The sequence below is a fragment of the Pelobates fuscus genome, chromosome 6 (assembly GCF_036172605.1).
Source record: "Pelobates fuscus isolate aPelFus1 chromosome 6, aPelFus1.pri, whole genome shotgun sequence".
Classification (NCBI taxonomy): domain Eukaryota; kingdom Metazoa; phylum Chordata; class Amphibia; order Anura; family Pelobatidae; genus Pelobates; species Pelobates fuscus.
Genome location: NC_086322.1, coordinates 65,615,687 through 65,635,587, shown reverse-complemented (window position 1 = coordinate 65,635,587; position 19,901 = coordinate 65,615,687). Strand labels below are relative to the sequence as shown.

Below are 19,901 nucleotides of genomic sequence, written 5' to 3'. Positions count from 1 at the left end.
GCACTCTGCCACACTACAAAAAATGTTCAGGAATGGATTGAGGAACATGACAAAGAGTTCAAAGTGTTACCTTGGCCTCTAAATTCCCCAGATCTCAATCCAATTGACCATCTGCGGGATGTGCTAGAACAACAAATCCAATCTGTGGAGGCCCCAACTCACAACTTGCAGGACTTAACCCCTTAAGGACACAACTTCTGGAATAAAAAGGGAATCATGACAGAATATTTCCGTCATTTGTCCTTAAGGGGTTGAAGGATAAGGGGGTGAAGTCAATAATTCAGCGCGTCCGAGGTATTTTTTCCACCATTTCTATGGATAGGACAATCAGTGGCTCTATCAGAGTTTTGTGGTACTCTTAGAAAAGCATGTAAAAAAAAAAAAAAGGTAGTTGAAAGAAAAATGTAAAAATCACATTTACCCGCTTTTTTTCTGCCTGTAAAATGAGACAACAGTCTCATTCAACAGCACACCCAGTTCTGAATAGGATACATGTGCCTTTAACGTATGCCGAGTATCTCAGAAAAAGATATTCCCCTTCCCTTTTAAATCGAAATATTTGGACTGGTTTGGCAAACTCCTTTGCCAAATATCTGCCAAAGGGACATAAAATCAGCTTTGGTTGTTGGACCCTAGACAAGATTCCAATAGCAATAATTACCCAGGGGAGAATGTCAGACCGTATTTATAGCCCAAGAACTTCAAGAACCATTGAAAAAGGCCAAGCAGTCGAACAAGGTTCTTACTAACACAGAATGCTAGAGACGAATTTAACAACTGAGCTCTAGAGAAAGATAGTCATTTTCGTGTATGTTTTCTCATGCTTAGTACCTTACTTAGAACACTGTGTATAATCCGTTTTGAACAAGGATGTTCAGTGTGAAAAGCAATAGGTTTCCAGCCAAATAGTGCAATGCCAACTTGTCATTCAAAGTGAACCTGGAATTTAAATATTCCCCATCAAATTATTTTAACTTGCATCTTTACTGATGTAATCCATGGGAACTTTAGAGATACTCCATGTGGACAATATGTCAAGAGATTGAGAAGATAGGATGGAATTTGTCCCCCAAAAAGTACAATGACAGTTTGGTTCTATCGATACATTTCCACATTTATTGTACTATGCATGTTTTCTGGTAGCTTGAAGTATTGTGGTAATGAAAACCTAGAATTATTACATATTATTCCAAAGTAGCACAACATATACATATAAACCACTTATGCATTTAATTCATCCAAAGTAGCTCAACATTCTACATATAAATCACACACATACACAAGAAAATACATACCATTACATGTATTTCTTTATTTATAAAATATTTTACCAGTAAGGGGATACATTGAGATTTCTCGTTTTCAAATATGTTCTGGGTACGTACATTCGCACAATTTATAGAAAAAAAAGGAACGGAAATTAAAACCAGTATAATATAGCAATCCACCTGTTACACCATCTGGAAAGAGGCATTGAAGGATATGCCTGTTTAAGGAATTTAGTTTAATTGGAGTGATTGTCAGCAAACTGCAGGCATGCTGCCACCTTGTGGTGGTTCTACAAATCAAGTGATGAGCAACAGCCAGTGATCAAATAGTAGACACCAGTCTGGAAATAGTGATTGGCTAGAGCTCCTGTTTAATGCTGCTTGAACGTTTTATGCCAATTTTGAAATTCTTTTTTAATTTGTTTATTTAAGGGACGCTTCAAAGGATACTATTGGCATCAAAACAACTTTAGCATAATGGAGCAGTTTGGGTGTATAGATCATGCCTCTTCAGTCCCACTGCTCAATTCTCTGCTGTTTGAGTGAACACATTCTGTAGATAGAATTGGAGTAGCCAATAGCAAGTGTTCTGTCTAGACCCAACCAATCGCAGGGTCCTCCAAGCACCATCAACAAACTGTCCCATGTAAATTATGCATCACAGAAGCATAAGTGTATTGAAAATTGTGTAATAATGCATCATGTTGTTTGTGGTCCTTGTAGATCTAATTCTTAAAAGGTTTTTCAAAAAGGCTCCCTTGCATTGCATTCGCTAATGTGCTTTAAAGGCCTTGTAAACTTGTAGACGACATACTATCGCAACCCTAAACAAAGTTCACTGTTAAACTTGGTCCTAAGAGATCACATTGAGCATTGCGTCTTGACTCTGGGAAGAGGCACTGAATTGCTGCTAGAGGACAGATTTAGCTCCAAAAAAAAGCTAAATGCTCTTTAATAATAATAGGTTGTGCAGTCTGCAGCCCCCGGGTTCTCTATACATTGCAGTAGCCGAACTGGTCTGTAGTGGGAGAAAAATTGCATAAAATGTTTATTAGAAAGATATTTGTAATATATTTTAAATATACATTTTTCTTACATACACAGTTTTGACATATAAATATATATAGCAGGGACTGTGTTTCCTCCCAATGTGCCAACAGAAGTAATCCTAAGATCTGGAAAACATATAGCAGTATCACCCATACTTCCTGTAGTAGGTCGGTACAGTGCTTACCTGTAGTCAACTTTGCAAGAACTTCTGATCTTGTGTTTTTCAATATATTCTTTTAAAGCCACTAATGACTTGTTACTGCATGAATTGCTGTAGATATATGGAGAGACATAGAATAAGTATTTATAAAGGAAATCATCATCTTAAAATATCTAAGCATGCAAAATGAATACAGTCTTCGAATAACTATCTCAAGTGTTTCAGCAAGCTAGTGAATGAATGAAAATGAGAATTCCCTTTTTGGCTCCATTATCCTATGTGTCTTATGTGGCACCCAAAGGGAAACTATTAAAGGGGTGTAATAGAGGTAAACTGCACGATCCGGACATTTTTAAGATAAAGTGATGCCTCTCATTTGTTAAACTGAGGGTTTCCTGCCAAACTCACTTTGACCTGTAGTTCAAAGTGGAAATTAGTGTTCTGTTTTACACTGCAGATGTGTCCAAATGCTTCATTATGAAAAGCAACTGATTGTTCACAAGGTATTAGTAATGATGACTTCACAAGCTGTGGTTCAGAGACACAGTGAGAATACTCTCCCAGTATTGGGATAAAGGCAAATCCAATCATATTCTAATATTTACCAGGCCCGAACGAAATCCTGCTTTGCTGACCGAATGAGCACCATCCAACCAGATCCATTGGGTGTCTGGTTTAACCACTTAGTGACCAGACCATTTTTCAATTTTCTAACCGTTAAGGACCAGGGCTTTTTTTACATTTCTGTGGTGTTTGTGTAATTTTCTACTTACTCATTTATTGTACACATACATATTATATACAGTTGTTTTCACCATTAAATGGTCTTTCTAAAGATACCATTATTTTCATTATATAATTTACTATTAAGACAATTATAAAATATGATGAAAAAATTAAAAATTTAAGAACTTTAAGGGTTACTGACTATTTAAATTTAAGGGTTACTGATTTTATTTAAGTCTTCACTGAGTGCCTCAACCCCCCCGACACTGCCACGTGGGGCAACCCGGAAGTGATCGCTCCTGGAGAGCAATCACTCGGCGGCTCTGCAGTCTGGAGAGGTAATGCAGGATGCCTTGACATTGAGGCATTGCTGCAATACCCTTAGAGCGGCTGGAAGCGAGCACGATTGCTTCCAGTTGTCACGGCTTACCTTAGTTGTAAGGTACCTTAGTTGTTGTCTGATGTGCAGAGATGTATGCTCACCCTTGCAGGTAAACACAGCCCATGGTTACCAGGTAAGAAGCTACCTGGGCTGTGAATCTGTGCGCGGGGGCTTAGGCAGGAACAGTAACCGGGTACGAGGAAACAGACAAGGGCAAATCCAGAAGAGTAGTCAGGCACGGTATGAAAAAGGTCAGGACAGGCGGCAAACAGGCAATAACATAGATTCCACAAGCAGGGGTCACAAGCCAAATCAGTCTTAGGCAATATGAAACAACAAACTGACCCTGCCCTTAGGGAGAGGCAGTGTTATATAGGTGGATAATGAGTAATCTGCCCAAGGTGGTCTTAAAGTGATAGACAGCAACCACAGGTGATGTCCAGCCCCCAGTGCTGCAGACAATACCAGGTAAACAGGGCTCAAACTAGACGCTCTGAAGTGGCTCAAACTAGACGCTCTGAAGTGGCTCAGAGGCAGGGAAGATGGCTTAGGACATAGAACGGACCTGGTTCAAATCCCCTGTGGGGCGACCATTCTTGGCCGTCTGGATGGAATTGATAGAACCGTGACACCAGTGCTCATATTTGCTGCGGGCTTACTAGGTACATCTGCAGTCTTACAGGGGGGTTACAATCAGTGATTTTGCCATCTGAATCCTATATAAATTATAGAATATGGACACTAATCAAGCATAGATTTGAACCCATGTTGTGACTGCATGCATCCAGTAAGAGGCACATTTACAAATAATTAATCTATGTGGGCAAATAGAAAAAATAAATGAAAAAAACTTGGCAGTGCGAGGGTTGGTTACTGGCCAGATAAAAAAAAAATGCTTATGGGGATCAATCGCCATAATATTCCATTGTGCCAACATGATAGGGGCATAGCACCCAAACAAATTCCCTGCCTTTGTCACTCCAAGTACTCACCCATTGTCAGGATCCCGCGGACGGCTGCGAGGGGAGGCTGCAGTCCGCTCGCGGCACTCACCCTCCAGCCGTCCGCGGTCCCCTTCCTGGCGTGCGCTCGGCGTGCGGCATCCTCCCAGCCACGGATGCCGTCCGCGTCTTCCTCTACATCCCCCAGCAGCAGCATGCATGACGCTGCATGCTGGGAGACCGCCTATTTTAATAAACGCCGGGGTCAGCCACCTGACCCGGCGTTAAAGGCACAGTGCCTCAATCACAGTGGGAGGTCTAGATATCTCCCACGTGTGATTGTTAATTCTGATTGGAAATTATCCAATCAGAATTAACCTATGGATTTAAATACTTACCTTTCCTGTTCCTCTCTGCCCTGTTGTGGTCTTTGCTTGCTAGTATTGCTACTGAACTTGTGTTTCTGATTACGTACTCTCTGGCTTGTTTATCTGACTTTGTGACTTTCGCCTACCCTTTGCTCTCGGCTTGTTTCTCGTTATTCTGTCTTCTGGTTCCCCTTACTCGGCGTGTCTCCTGACTATTCTTTGTGTGCTTAGCCCGGCCACTCTAAGGTCTGGTACTGCACCTTTTCTGTGTGTGTGTTAGCGTGTTTGGTTCCCAGAATCGTGACACCCATGGACTGTGGTTGGTGGCTACTATTTAGAGAGAGGAAATGTCATTATCATCTCACCTATGGCCAGCCAGTGGGCTAATACATAGATACTGGTGGACACACACACATGGCTAACTGGAGGAGAATAGTCAGGTCATTAGTTTATGCCCCCATCACCAATTTAAACCTTACTTGGGTTTCAAGGGGTCATCAAACCCTTCCTCCCAATAAAATAAATTTATAAATAAATTAACCCTAAATATACCTCATAATCTAATTATAGACAAGGGAGCCCTGATTAATAAAAATAACCTTTTAAAACAAAAACTTCATACTTACCTTTTGACACCTACTTTCTTCTAAAATATACACTTGAAAGGAAACTGAGCATCACACAGATTGAATTGGTTAAAATAAATTTTAGGTGATGTTTCACTCTTCTGTTCAATGGGGCAATTCCGACGAACGTGGCAGTCTGCACTTAAACAACTTGCAGGATACACAATTGATCCTGACTCTTGAGTTATCTTTTATTTCATTTGTCATTATACAAAATGTGATATTCTGATTGCAGCAACAATATCAATTGTGACGGATCACCCTGTCCCTGGACTGAGAACCCCTTCATTTCATTCCCCTATAAGTTCGGGACATTGCCTTCTCTTTCGTTTATTCTGTATTTTATTCACCTACCGAACAAACTACCGAACGACCAGAGCACCCGTGTGTAGAGTGTGCCCCTCATTAACTTCTATCACCTCTGTAACACCTCGAAAACCACAGGCATTCTAAGCAGCCGCCCGGGTGGTCGGCGTTCGGTATACGAACACGTGGCGGCGGCCATCTTTAGCCGCAAATATTTGGTCAGAGTGCATGGAACTATAATCAGACACTCGACGGCGCAAACACCGCTGGGACTTCCATATCTTCATACGTTCATACGTCTAGATTCGTATAAAAAGAGCAGCTTTCGGTAGGAATATGCTCCCAAACCAGATACATCCACCAAGTATTCGTACGAATGATTACGTGCGGTATTTTGACTATTTCATGTATCCCTGAACTAGACCGACCGCACAGCCTGATTTCATTGAACTCTTTTGGGCAGGAGCCTCGTGTGCGGTCGGTCAAAATGTGACTTCCATGGAAATCCCAAATCCCTGAACCGATCTGGGTGATGTTTGGATATGTTGGTCCCCCAAATCGGGGCTATCAGAGGATATAACTTTAGTGGAGTTTCCATGAGTTTTGGGGATACTTTCAGGATACTGTGTAAAAGTATATTTTTTCTGCGTTTGGAGATAATTAGGTTATGTGAGTACAATACCTTATTCAATTATCTCCCAAGCAGAGAGGAGGGATTACATTGTTTGTGCATGGGAGTGTCATGGACCTGAGAGCCAATGCCATTGTATAATTGTCTGTACTGTAGTCTACTTTCAGGTCCAGATGGGAGTGCCCCTTGCATGGGGATTACTGTAAAAGGCTGTATGTGGCTCCATTAAACTCGGTCATCTCACAGCATAGAGCCTCATCTCATGTTTGTGGGAGAAAGCTATACCAGCGTTCTCTCTTCTGCTTGGAGTGCTTAATCACTAGCTCTTTTAACCCCTTAAGGACCAAACTTCTGGAATAAAAGGGAATCATGACATGTCACACATGCCATGTGTCCTTAAGGGGTTAAGAGCTGTTCCTGCTCTGCTCTACAGCATCCCTCCCACTAGGGGGAAAAGAACATTTCTTATGGCGCTACCCTTTTCTCATCAGGGAGGCCGCAACATCAATCACTTACCAAACTGCAAGTGTTCACTCATTTCTAAACAGATATTAGTGTTTTCACATATACACTTTTAATCAAAATTATTCAACCTCCATTGAAAATCAGGTTTATTGTCAAAATGTCCAAACTTTCAGCTGTTTGCAATAAACAAATCAAACAAAAGCAATAGAAATGGCTCCACACAACGAATGCTTCAAGTTGTTTCGCCAAATTCAACTGGGGAACCACTTGAAGCATTTGTTGTGTTGATCTACTTAAATGGCGTTTGTTTGATTTGCTCAATGCAAACAGCTGAAAGAATAATCTTTTACACGAGCCCCAGACGAAGGCACATCTTAGCATTACCGAAACGCACGTCGGGCATCCTGTACGCTAACTGTTCATTTCAGATTTTGGTGTGGTGTTGGGGGAAGTTATGTAGGACTTAGAATTCAAGGAATAATTATTATTTAGTTAGTCTCTGATTTAGGAGGCAGCGTGCGGATTGTAGCAGCGGACTTGAGTCTCAGCCTTCGTTTTACACAGTATTTCTGAGGATCGCTGAGGGATATATCTCTAGTGCTAGCCCTTATGAATGCCCCTCAAATCTTCAGGCATCATAAACCCAACTGGGCTGCTTTTGATTCAGCAGGAGAGGTTTTTCTTTAACTTGTAGGATTTGTGCAATGTGCAGGATCGCAACAGGGGTTACTATATTCAGTGCACCCGAAGTTTTTCACCGCAAGGGTAGGCACTATTTAACTACATATTAGTGATCTTATGGTTGGAATTCACTTTATCTGAGCAGAGCCAGTGTGTTATATTTAATCATTTAGATATCTGGTTCACTCAGTGGTTTATTTATTTGTGCTTTGTGCAGGAATCATTAATCATTAAGCAGTTTTTGGTTAAGTCTCTCTACGGCTGAGACATTGTTGCTACTAGGGGAAGAGAGTGTTATTTTGTTATGATTATTAGTATTATTGCCATTTATATAGCGCCAACATTCCGTAGCGCTTGACAATATTATGAGAGGGGGGGGATTTAACTATAAATAGGACAATTACAAATAAGCTTACAAGAACAATAGGTTGAAGAGGACCCTGCTCAATCGAGCTTACATTCTATAGGTGGTTACTTTATTTGTAATATTCTCTGTCCTCTGTCCTAACAGGCTACATATTTATGCATTATCTCCTATGTAATGATTTACCTACTCCCTTCCTTTGAGACATTTAGTGGACATGTCACTTCACATCTAACCTAGCAATTAATAAAGGAATAATTCCATAACAATAAGCACTGGTTATATGTGAGGGCATGATCTTTTAGTTTTCCTTCAGCTTAGTGCTTACACAATTTTATTATTTAGGGTGCCCTTTAGTTTGACCTGAAGCTTTGTAATCCCAGGCTATCCAATATATTTTGTGGTTCCTCCCTTTTGGAACAAACGTTTAGCTGAAAGAATATTGATTTTCAATGAGGGTTGAATAATTTTAATTACAACTGCGTGTTGCACATGACATGTATCTGCAAAGCTAAACACTATAGATATCAGATGAATAAATAGATATTAGAATGAATCAACCAAGGATATTTACCTGCTTCCACCACCAGGGCTGTTCATAAGCCAGATTATTAATTCAGATACCATGTCTGGATTCATGCTGGGTATTTCAATACTTTTTAGGATACTGTAGAAAGTAATTAAGCATTGTGAGTTCATTAAACGTTTGAGTGAATTGCACACGCATTCAGGCACCATTTAAATGCTGTGTAGGCTGACTGTACAAGCTGCTGAGAGTTTTGAATAAACTATTGAAAAAAAAAAAAAGAAACAAAACTATTTGCCACTCTCTCGTTTAGAGTACGTACCAAGAAAGTTAGACCAATTAATATTTATTATAGAAAAAAGAATGTAGCTCTTATTTTAATACAGATGAACAACAATACAAAGCCAAAGACAGACACAAAATAAATTCAGGGCCAGACATTCCTGTCAATCCCAGGAAAAGGAGGACTTCAGATGTAGAGGAACAAGGGGAGGAAGACTTGTACAGATCAAAAAGAAGAGATCTAAACCAACGGAACTGATAAAAGGCATTTTTAATCTAAGTGAAAAAAATTTGGATACACAACACAAATCAGGCATTAAAATTTGCTCCAAACACTGGTCTGAACCATTTTGACATGTACATAGATCTAAATCGTTTCAAACGGAGTTTATGTCTAAAAAAATTTTTTCTAAAAGAACCATTGAATAGAGAAAGAATTAGTCATGATATTATAGCATAAGATGCCTCAGGATTTAAACACACTACTCTGAAAAATAAGTCCTCCTTTTACCCAAAACACATGATTTCGGACAAGATTATCTCTTTCGAAACCATGGTCATGACCGAGATTAAGAAAATTGCTCCAAAAGATAAGTTTAAGCATAACATGTCATTAGCTGAAAAAAGGCACATAAAGACCTACAAACTGATAAGAATTTAGTAATTAAGCCCGCAGACAAGGGGGGGGGGGGGGGAGGGGGGAGGGGGGAGGAATAGTCATGATGTCCAAACAGTTCTATAAACCTACTAAAACCTAAGATGATTTTTAGAGGTGCAAAACATTTTAAAAATACTTTGTGCGGAGCTCTTTAAAAGAACATAATCATTCCCCCACTATATTTAACAATGAAAAAGGTTTCTATGGCTGTGGTCAATGCACGGCGTGTAGAAAATCCGGATGTACTAGAAGAGTAACAAGAGATATAAGCATTGAGGACAATAATACAATTCAGATTAGACAGTTTATCACTTGTTATACTAAGAATGTGGTCTACTTGCTAGTCTGCCCATGTGGATTAAGGTATGTGGGTAGAACAACCAGACCCCTACATATTAGAATAAGAGAACTCCCACACACAATCAGCACACACGGGCACACTCCATCTACTCCCATGAACAGCTCTCAGATTCTTCCAAACACATAAGTCAGTCAATACATATACACCCACAACACTCAGTGGAGCAATACAATACTCACATAAACAGATCCCAGAGCTCTAAGAGTTGCCCCAATCTGGCACCCCACATAGGGCCCTGGGCTTAAAAGCCCTACGGAGAATGCACATTCCATTCAGCTGAAGGGATTGCAAATAGGACATGCTCAACAGAGAGGAGAGAGTGTAAAATCTTAAAACTCTCCCAGGTGAAGTCTACGTCCACAGGTCTTGCTTGGTAATGTCATTTGCGCAAGTATTTTTTTTTCTCATGGCTCAATGACAAAATCTGCACTTAATCTTGGAAAATCAATAATATATCTTTGGAGCTTTAAACACATTTACAAGTGCAACTCATTTTATTTTATATACATCTGTATTATGACATTTAGTATATAGATCATTTAGCCACTTTTGAACAGAATTAACCATCTAGATGTGTCATAAACCCCACAAGCATAGGACAAATTAAGCGGAAACTGTACCTGTCTTCTCTAACAATGTTGCCGTCAGTTGAACCATTAAGCATTACCTGGACCACACCGCATGATGATTTTGCAAACTATGGAAAAAAATAACATTATGGGCTATCACATAGTTTCATCAGCCATCAAAGTACAAGTTGACATAGTAAATAATACACCATCATGGTTCCCGCGGGCACTCTAGAATTTCCCATTCTCTTGGAGGTTCAGGATGCACTACTTAGGGCACATTCCACAATACATGCAGGAATTTCTTATGATGTACAAACTCAATTGACCATGTTGACACTTGGAAAGTAGAAGCAATATAGCATAAATATATCACTATAATTAATATATTTAGTTGATATAATTAGATATTCCCTACATAATCTATAAACCTGGTCATCCAGAATCCAGCACCATTTCATTGTATAATACTCATGATACCCACCATTACTTTGTTGGAGCCACATCGATTATATCAGCTAGATGAATGTAGATATTTAGTACTTACTGCAGCAGATGCCTTCTTCCAGAAGGAGGATATAGAGTTGTTGGCACATTCATCCCAAGCTGGGCAAGACTTAAAATTCATCCCTATAGGAAAAATATATTCTATATCAAATTTGAATGCTTTAACAGTTAGGGATATTTCTAAAGGATGTTGTTCTCTATATGAGTGGTGGAGTATTCATTGGGCCAGTATTTAAGATTATTATTTTTGTCTGATGTATCATCATATTTCACATTGCGTTTCTGAAGTATGTAAAAACAATTACCAAAGGAAAAAGAGAGAGACATTTTTTTAGTTATTTATTTATCTGTTTATATATTTATTTTTTCTTGTATTTAATCAGTAGTGTACATGTATAGGTGGGCTTCACAATGTCATAGAAAAGCTGGGTACAACAAGTGTTAGATTACTGCATTACAAGGTCTTCGCAAAAGAAACAAATATTAGTGAAAAATTAAATGATATCACATGAAATGTAAGGGCACGTTCCTTCCGCTGACGACAAGCCAATAGAAAGAAATCACCCTGGTCAATAAAGAACATCACAATTCGAAATCAGAAAACATAATTTTTTTGTAATCAGGAAGCCAACCATAAATCCATCAAATTCACATTTGCAGCTAAGGAGAAATACATCAAAGCAAAGTCCTTTCTCAGCATTTGTAAAAAGTAAAATAAAAAAAGTAATACTTTTTTCCATCACTGTATGTAAAAATGCTTCTTTATTCAAAAATATCAAAGTACGCATTAAACCATCTAACATGCTCCATCCACAGCTAGACTTAGTCATGACCAAAGACAAACATCACTGGTCTATGGTTTAGTCCAGCTATGCATGAAGGCTGTAACCTGTGAAGTCTTAGAATGCCCTAATCGTCCATTCCTACCACCTCCCTTCCCCCTCTGAATTTAAAAAATATAAAGTTTAAACTTTAGCATTGCCCTGGGATATTCCCGGGGAGTTCTACTTAGGAATGTGATGTATGTAATGATGTAATATATGTGAGAATTGGTATAATGCTAATTGGGTGAATACATTTCTAAATCTCAAGTCTATTTACAAAATATGGTATTTTTGTAAAATGTACAGAATCTGAATCACTAACATTTTCTCTCAGTTCATCTTTCGGAGAAATGATATTTTGATGCAATACCATAAGAATAGAGAAGTAATTTTGGAGAAGGTTAAACATTTGTAGTAGCAGTATTCTGTATGTCCCGTTATACAGATGTAATAGCAAGTTAATCAGTGACTTATGTGAAAACTGTGTATAGTTATATATGTATAGATTTTTTTCATTGCATTACAATTCATATCGCACCCACTCAATAAAAACAAAAGACTGGATATCTAATTGTTGTTTTAAATCAAAATACAAAGCAAACATATTCAACCTTTAAATGCTAGAGTTTTAGAACACGGCTATCAATAAAAAAAATTAAGAAAAATAAAGTTATAATTATTTCTTATTTGTACAGGGCTATTCACTGCAGTTTGAATGGCTGTGTACTGAATTTCACACTTTTTAACAATGTCGGGAATTTGCAATTCAGGCACCGAATGGGCCTGATTTTTGTCTGTATTTCAGCCAGTCTGGATGCTCTCCACCACTCTAATGACAATTCAAAGTGTGGGGAAAGCATTATAAAGGGGTTTTCTGCCTTGAATCTCATTATGCGCTGAGTGAAGCTCATTCTTTGCGGGGCAAAGATGGAACTATTTTTGATTCTGTCACACTTTTAAGTTTTTTGTCTTTTTTTTTTTTTGCAATTTGTATGATTTTTTTTTATTTAAAGACAAAATTGGGGGGGGGGGGCTGAGGAAAAGGATATTTACAAGAAAGAAGACTTCTCATGGTAAGAATATATATTTTCCAAATGTACAGGTATCAGTTGTATGCCCGCCCACACTATTATTAGTGAATGGGGGAATTTTAATGTGCTGTAGCTAACGGGTTGGGGACCCTCGCTACCCAGGAGGGGACAATGGCAGATATTTGTATAATTTTTTTCAGAGCCCCTAACTGCTATTCAGGGAGGCTGTGGGAACACTTGGACCCCCCCTTAAATATTATATTTAGAGACTCCACCCACTGTCCATGGGTGGGGCCGTGGGGGGACATTAAGTTCACCCATTTTAATAAATTATTTCATCCAGGACCTATGGGGCATGGCTGGTGGGGGCATAAGAGAGGTTTAAAACCACCCTTCTAGTAATATTTATCTATTTATTACATTTTAATGTGGCAGTCGGCTAGTCTATACCAGCTGGTTGCCACATGGCTAACTTTTGCACTGATGAGGTTTATGTAACTATTTTCCCACTGGCTGCTAGCTTTGCCTGCAGACAAATGATACTTGCAAAATGCAAGTGAACAATAATTTGTGATTGTGCCAGATGCATTCAGATCTGATTTAGTTTAAAATCAGCGTTTTGTGAATATTCCAAATCATATACTCTGTATAGTGTTCGGATGCGAAAAGCACTGAGTTTAATCTGGACACTGACTATATCTGAAGATAGGTATTGGATCAGCGCTGAGTGATCTAATAGGACTGTGAACAAATCGAAAGCTGCAACCTATGGGTATGAGGTTCCCTCTAATAGCCTCAAAGGAAAAATAGCAAAAACACAATAATAGGTCGCGCTGGATACAAATGGATGTGAAATAACAATGTAAAATAAATAAATAAAAATATAAAATATAATAAGATCAGAAAGACAAAATGAATAGTAATAAAATTATTAATATTAATATCACTTGCATACACTCTTACAGTAAGGAACGGAACAGTTATAATGAATAGTCCCAATACTTAATAGTCTGCTTGTATATTCCAATAAATAAGTGGAAGGCTTGGTATGTAGGAATTTCCAATGAAGAGAATGAGTCTTCTAATTCATGGGGTGTCTTGACTCCGTGGTATACATGGAAAGACAAAATAAAGAAAATCCAATAGTGCAAACTGAGGACCAATAAGAGCAGGGTGAATATAGGAGAGGTATATTACTCACCTATTATTGAGCATAAACTAGCTCAAGTATAATAAGCATTCAGTGGCGTCTGCCCCCCACTGGCGGGATAAGGTGAAGGTAATTCCTCGGTATAAAAAGAGGGGAAAAAAAAAACAACCAAATATAGTGCTCACTGTAGATATGATAAAAATGAGTATAAATAGTAGAAATGCAGGTACTCACATTTGGATGAGCAGGATATACTGCTCAATCTATTCGTTTGGGTGGTATAGTCCCCACCTAGGATTCTTTAGCAGGTATCAGCTTCACAGTAGTATATGACCAGGTAAAATAAATAAATAAATAAATAAAGGATATATGGCAAAGTAATTCTAGGTAAAACCAATATTCCTTTAATAAGATAATAAATATATAAAAACAGCCAAAACGCGTTTCGCCACACAGGGCTTTATCAACTGGCAATAATAAAAATCAGCCTGGTACATAGATGCTTAAATAAGCTAAGAAAACAAATGCTTATTCAAATTTTAGCGCCAAAATGACGTCATCAATACACAGTGTAAAATACAAAAACATATTAAAACAGAAAAAATACAAGTCTTTAATGATAATAATAAAAAAATATAAATAAAACCCTTAATATTAACTTAAAACGAGTGTTATTAAGTACGAAGGATAATTAATGAGAAGGGAGTACTCAATCACGTGATCGCGGATAGCCGCGATCACATGGAGTTCCCTAAAGACTTTTGGGTAATGTAGTGCTCAGCAAGGGGCATGGGAGGACCGGATGTATGAGAAGGGCAACTAGACACGTGATCGCGATCGTCCGCGATCACGTGGTATACCGCAATGAGCATTGGGCAATGTAGTCAGATAGACACGTGATCGCGATCATCCGCGATCACGTGGTATACCGCAATGGGCATTGGGCAATGTAGTCTAGACGGAGGTCGGCACAACAAAGCACACCTCCGTCTAGGTAAACGAGCAGGCAGCATAAAGAAATGGAAATAAAATGTACAGGGAAAAATAAGAATAAAAACGAGCATAATGAAAATAAAAGGAAAAAAAAAGAGAGGGGAAAGAAAGCAAACTTTGGAATAGTAACAAAAAGTGAAGAGAGAGAAATGTGTATATGTGGACAGAGTATGAATATGTAAATATGTAAAGTGGGTATGTGTGTAAGTGTAATGGATCTACAGGGATGACAAGAATATGTACAAACTGGATAGTTGCCTTATAAACAAACAGAGATAACTTCTGAGTAAGTAGTGGGAAATGAATATAAATAAAATAGTCATAGAAGAAGAAAAGTAAGAATAAGAAAAATTGTAACTTATACTGGAGCAGCAGAATATAAGAAAGTAATGTGAGAGAAAATATATATAGGTAAAAATAATAAAAATAAAATTAAATTAAAAATAAAATAAAAATAAAAATAAAAATAAAAATAAAAATTAAATAAAAATAGAAAAGAATAAAAATAAATTTAGAGATAATAATAGGAAAATAATAATAATAAATAACGGGAAAATAAATAAGAAAATAAATAAATAAATATGGAAGAATATATATGAATATGAATAAAGGGATTTGGATATAAAGAACAGAGAAGAGAGAAATAATGATATAGTATATTATAAAAAGTTAAAAAGATCAAATTCTGCATTAAGTCCTTGTGGGGCAAGGGTTCTGAGTTGAAATACCCAATACATTTCTCTTTTGCCCAGGATATTGGTAATGTTACCTCCTCTCCATGGGAGGGTAACATGTTCTATCCCAATGACTTTCAGAAGTGTCGGGTCTTTATTGTGTATCATAAAGTGCTTAGAGACTGAGTGGTTGTCATAGCCCCTTTTTATGTTACGGCAGTGTTCTGCCACTCTTACTTTGAGACATCTCTTAGTCATGCCCACGTACTGTAATCCACATGGGCATTCCAATAGGTATATCACCCCTTTAGTGTTACAGCCAATGAAGTCTTTAATAGGATAAGAGGTTTTTGTAATGTTAGAAGAAAAATTAGTAATTTTAGAATTTGTGGTACCTTTTGTGGTTCTGCATACAATACAATTGTTACACTTAAAACAACCTTTAGGTTTAGATAAAAAATTCTTTTTTTGTTGTACACTTTTTTTTGTATAATTTTTGGTAAGCATTGTTTTGAAATTCGGCGCTCCTCTAAATATAACATTAGGTCTATCTGGGATGTAGTCTTTTAAAAGGTCGTCTTGTTTCAGAATGTGCCAGTGTTTGTTTATGATTTTCTTTAAGGTTTTATTCTTGTTGTTAAAATCTAAGATAATAGGCAATTGTGGGGGATCTGCTTTTTTCACTTTATATGTTAGGAGCTCTTTTCTTTCTTTCTCTTTTACCGACTCCAGAGCTACATCTAATTTATTTACTTCATAGTTTTTTTCTAAAAACATATTTTTCAATGAGGTAGATTGGGCAATAAAATCAGCTGTAGATGAGCAATTACGGTGGAGGCGAAGAAATTGGCTTTTTGGGATGCCATCCAACCAGGGTTTATGGTGGCAACTTGTCTGATCTATTATTGTATTTGTACAAACTTCTTTAAAAAAAGTTTTTGTTTGGATGCATCCGTCTTGGATAAAGATATTTAAATCTAAAAAATTCACTGACGTATTGCTGAATTCTGAAGTTAAAACAATACCTCTATCATTCACATTTAAATGGTCTAAAAACAGTTTAAGAGACATTTCTGAGCCTTGCCAAATAAAAAATAAGTCATCAATATAACGGAAATAGGAAACCAGGTTTGCCCGCCAGCAATGATCACCCCAAATAGCTTCGGATTCCCAATCCGCCATGAAGAGGTTAGCATAGCTGGGGGCAAACCTGGTTCCCATAGCAGTACCCTTCTTTTGAATATAAAATGAATCTAAAAACCAAAAATAATTGTTAGTAAGAATTATATTGATACCTTGTATAATAAAATTGATTTGAGAATCTGGGATGGAGCTGTATTGTTTTAAAATCCTTTCTACAGCCAGGCATCCAATATTGTGTGGGATTATAGTGTATAATGATTGTACATCGCAGGTTACCAGTATATAATTGTGACACCATTTAAAATCACTTAAAAAAGATAAAAGAGTCAAAGAGTCTTTTAGATATGATCTCGTTTGTTTAACCAAGGGTTGTAGTAAAATATCTATATACTCTGAAAGATTGGATAAAACTGATCCAATACCCGACACTATAGGTCTTCCAGGGGGTTCTTCAGCATTTTTGTGTATTTTTGGGAGAAAATAAATAACTGGAATTTTTGGGTAAAGGATATTAAGATAATCTAATTCATGTTTATTTAAAATTCCCATCTCTACTCCATCTTTTAAAAATTCACTTAGAATTTCTTTGATATTGGGGGTAGGGTCATAAGATAATTTGTTATATACCTCAACATCATTAAGCTGACGATTGGCTTCTTTTATGTACATGGACTTAGATAAAATAACTAAACCCCCACCTTTATCGGCGGGTTTTATGACGATTTCGTCATCTTTTTGAAGTTCTTTTAGCGCTTTCCATTCTTTCTGAGTGAGGTTTTGATGATCATACTTATTGTGTTTAATTTTATCGAAATCTTTGAGAACCAGTTTTTCGAAGACTTCAATAGGGCCTGATTTAAAATTGGCAGGATAAAATTTAGAAGGATTTTTTAAAACGGTATGTGTGGTAGAACTTTCTTTAGGTGTGTCTGAATTGGGATATTGTGAGGCTGAATTAGATTCAGTGGGGGGCAGTGGGGGGCAGACGCCACTGAATGCTTATTATACTTGAGCTAGTTTATGCTCAATAATAGGTGAGTAATATACCTCTCCTATATTCACCCTGCTCTTATTGGTCCTCAGTTTGCACTATTGGATTTTCTTTATTTTGTCTTTCCATGTATACCACGGAGTCAAGACACCCCATGAATTAGAAGACTCATTCTCTTCATTGGAAATTCCTACATACCAAGCCTTCCACTTATTTATTGGAATATACAAGCAGACTATTAAGTATTGGGACTATTCATTATAACTGTTCCGTTCCTTACTGTAAGAGTGTATGCAAGTGATATTAATATTAATAATTTTATTACTATTCATTTTGTCTTTCTGATCTTATTATATTTTATATTTTTATTTATTTATTTTACATTGTTATTTCACATCCATTTGTATCCAGCGCGACCTATTATTGTGTTTTTGCTATTTTTCCTTTGAGGCTATTAGAGGGAACCTCATACCCATAGGTTGCAGCTTTCGATTTGTTCACAGTCCTATTAGATCACTCAGCGCTGATCCAATACCTATCTTTTGTCTATCCATTTCCCTCTGGTGATAGCAGCAGAGTGCTCTATAGGAACTATGTCTATTTTTGATTATAGACGTAACTATACCATAGACATAAATCATGCTTTTGACACAAACAATAGCGATCTAATCTTTAATGAACATCCAACTCATAATCAACAAGACTTATTTAGACAACTAGAGAAATCTTTAACCTCAGAGATAAAATTAAAATGGGAAATAGCAACTCTGAAAAAGTATATTGACGAGAAAATTACTCCAAGAGGTCTAAGACTGTATAAATTACCCACTACAGATCAAGACGACGAAGAGTTTATGAATGACTGGTTTAACAAACTGGAGGTATGCACCTTCGGCCTCATGGAAACCTTAATCATAAAGAAAAGTAAAAAACTCTCTACTCTAGATATGGAGATAAATAACCTTAAAGAAAAGCTACTACCCTTTACAGAAACCCACTCCTACAAACAAAATTCAGTCTTAATACAAAGTAAAATTGAAAAAGTAGAGACGGACACAAAACATATCAAAATAAAAAAATATATAAGAGACAAACAAGATTACGGCAATAATCAAGTGAGGACATATAATTTACACAAAAAATACACCACTGATACATTCACAACTAAGAATAGAAATCTAAATTATGAACACACTCATCACGCTAACTCTTACAGTCACAACAAATCTTCACATCACTCTTCTTCACCGCCACCATACCGTCACCGTCAAAATAATTACTATCCTCAAAACAGACAAAGACCCCCCACCCATCTCCAAAAAAATTATGATAGACATCACTCTTCACCGAATAGATACAGAGTATCACACAACTATAAGACATCTAACCATTACACCAACAAACATCACAAATCACCAGATTATCAAAATTTTCCTCACCACACTACCACAAATAAGTCTAGTTACACTCAATCCACAACACCTACACCAAGACCCCAGAGACCTAGATTTGGTCATAAATATCCAGATGTTCCTAAGTCACCACCTAATTACTCCCACAACAACAGGTACCAATTACTGTCGATTGACTCAGAGATTGAGGATAATTTTTTAGACATTCGCACACACAATCTACCCCACACACAGACCCCATACCTACCCAGAACAAGGAAAAGAAGCTTAAGTATAGAGGAGGGAGAGGTGGCAGAAGACTACAAAAGAGAAAGGAAAGAGAGACAATAATAAATAATATAGATGAGAAAAAACTTGGAATTTTTAACCTCTCCCAAAAAGTTTTAACAGCCACTCAAATTTTGGTTTTAAGTAAAGGTCTAAAATACGCTCCTACTAACGCTTTTAAACCTTTCCAAGCCTTTCTCGACATTAACAAATTTGTAAGGAAAGCTACAATAAAAAGATTTTTTAACCACAACAGTCACATCTCTACAGAATCTAATTCAGCCTCACAATATCCCAATTCAGACACACCTAAAGAAAGTTCTACCACACATACCGTTTTAAAAAATCCTTCTAAATTTTATCCTGCCAATTTTAAATCAGGCCCTATTGAAGTCTTCGAAAAACTGGTTCTCAAAGATTTCGATAAAATTAAACACAATAAGTATGATCATCAAAACCTCACTCAGAAAGAATGGAAAGCGCTAAAAGAACTTCAAAAAGATGACGAAATCGTCATAAAACCCGCCGATAAAGGTGGGGGTTTA

General features: G+C 37.3%; 1 protein-coding gene across 1 annotated transcript in view; it reads right to left on the bottom strand.

Annotated features, from left to right (window-relative positions):
• Positions 1–1,715: 1,715 nt before the first annotated feature.
• Positions 1,716–19,901, bottom strand: part of LOC134615375 (ADP-ribosyl cyclase/cyclic ADP-ribose hydrolase 1-like) — a 53,164-nt gene continuing 34,978 nt past the window's right edge. Inside the window, exons 4-8 of the mRNA XM_063459883.1 lie at positions 10,912–10,994; positions 10,416–10,492; positions 8,543–8,635; positions 2,503–2,589; positions 1,716–2,286 (exon numbers count right to left, since the gene is read on the bottom strand). Of these exons, the coding sequence (XP_063315953.1) occupies positions 2,220–2,286; positions 2,503–2,589; positions 8,543–8,635; positions 10,416–10,492; positions 10,912–10,994 (407 nt within the window). The 3' untranslated portion in view covers positions 1,716–2,219. The remainder of the gene's footprint in view (positions 2,287–2,502; positions 2,590–8,542; positions 8,636–10,415; positions 10,493–10,911; positions 10,995–19,901) is intronic.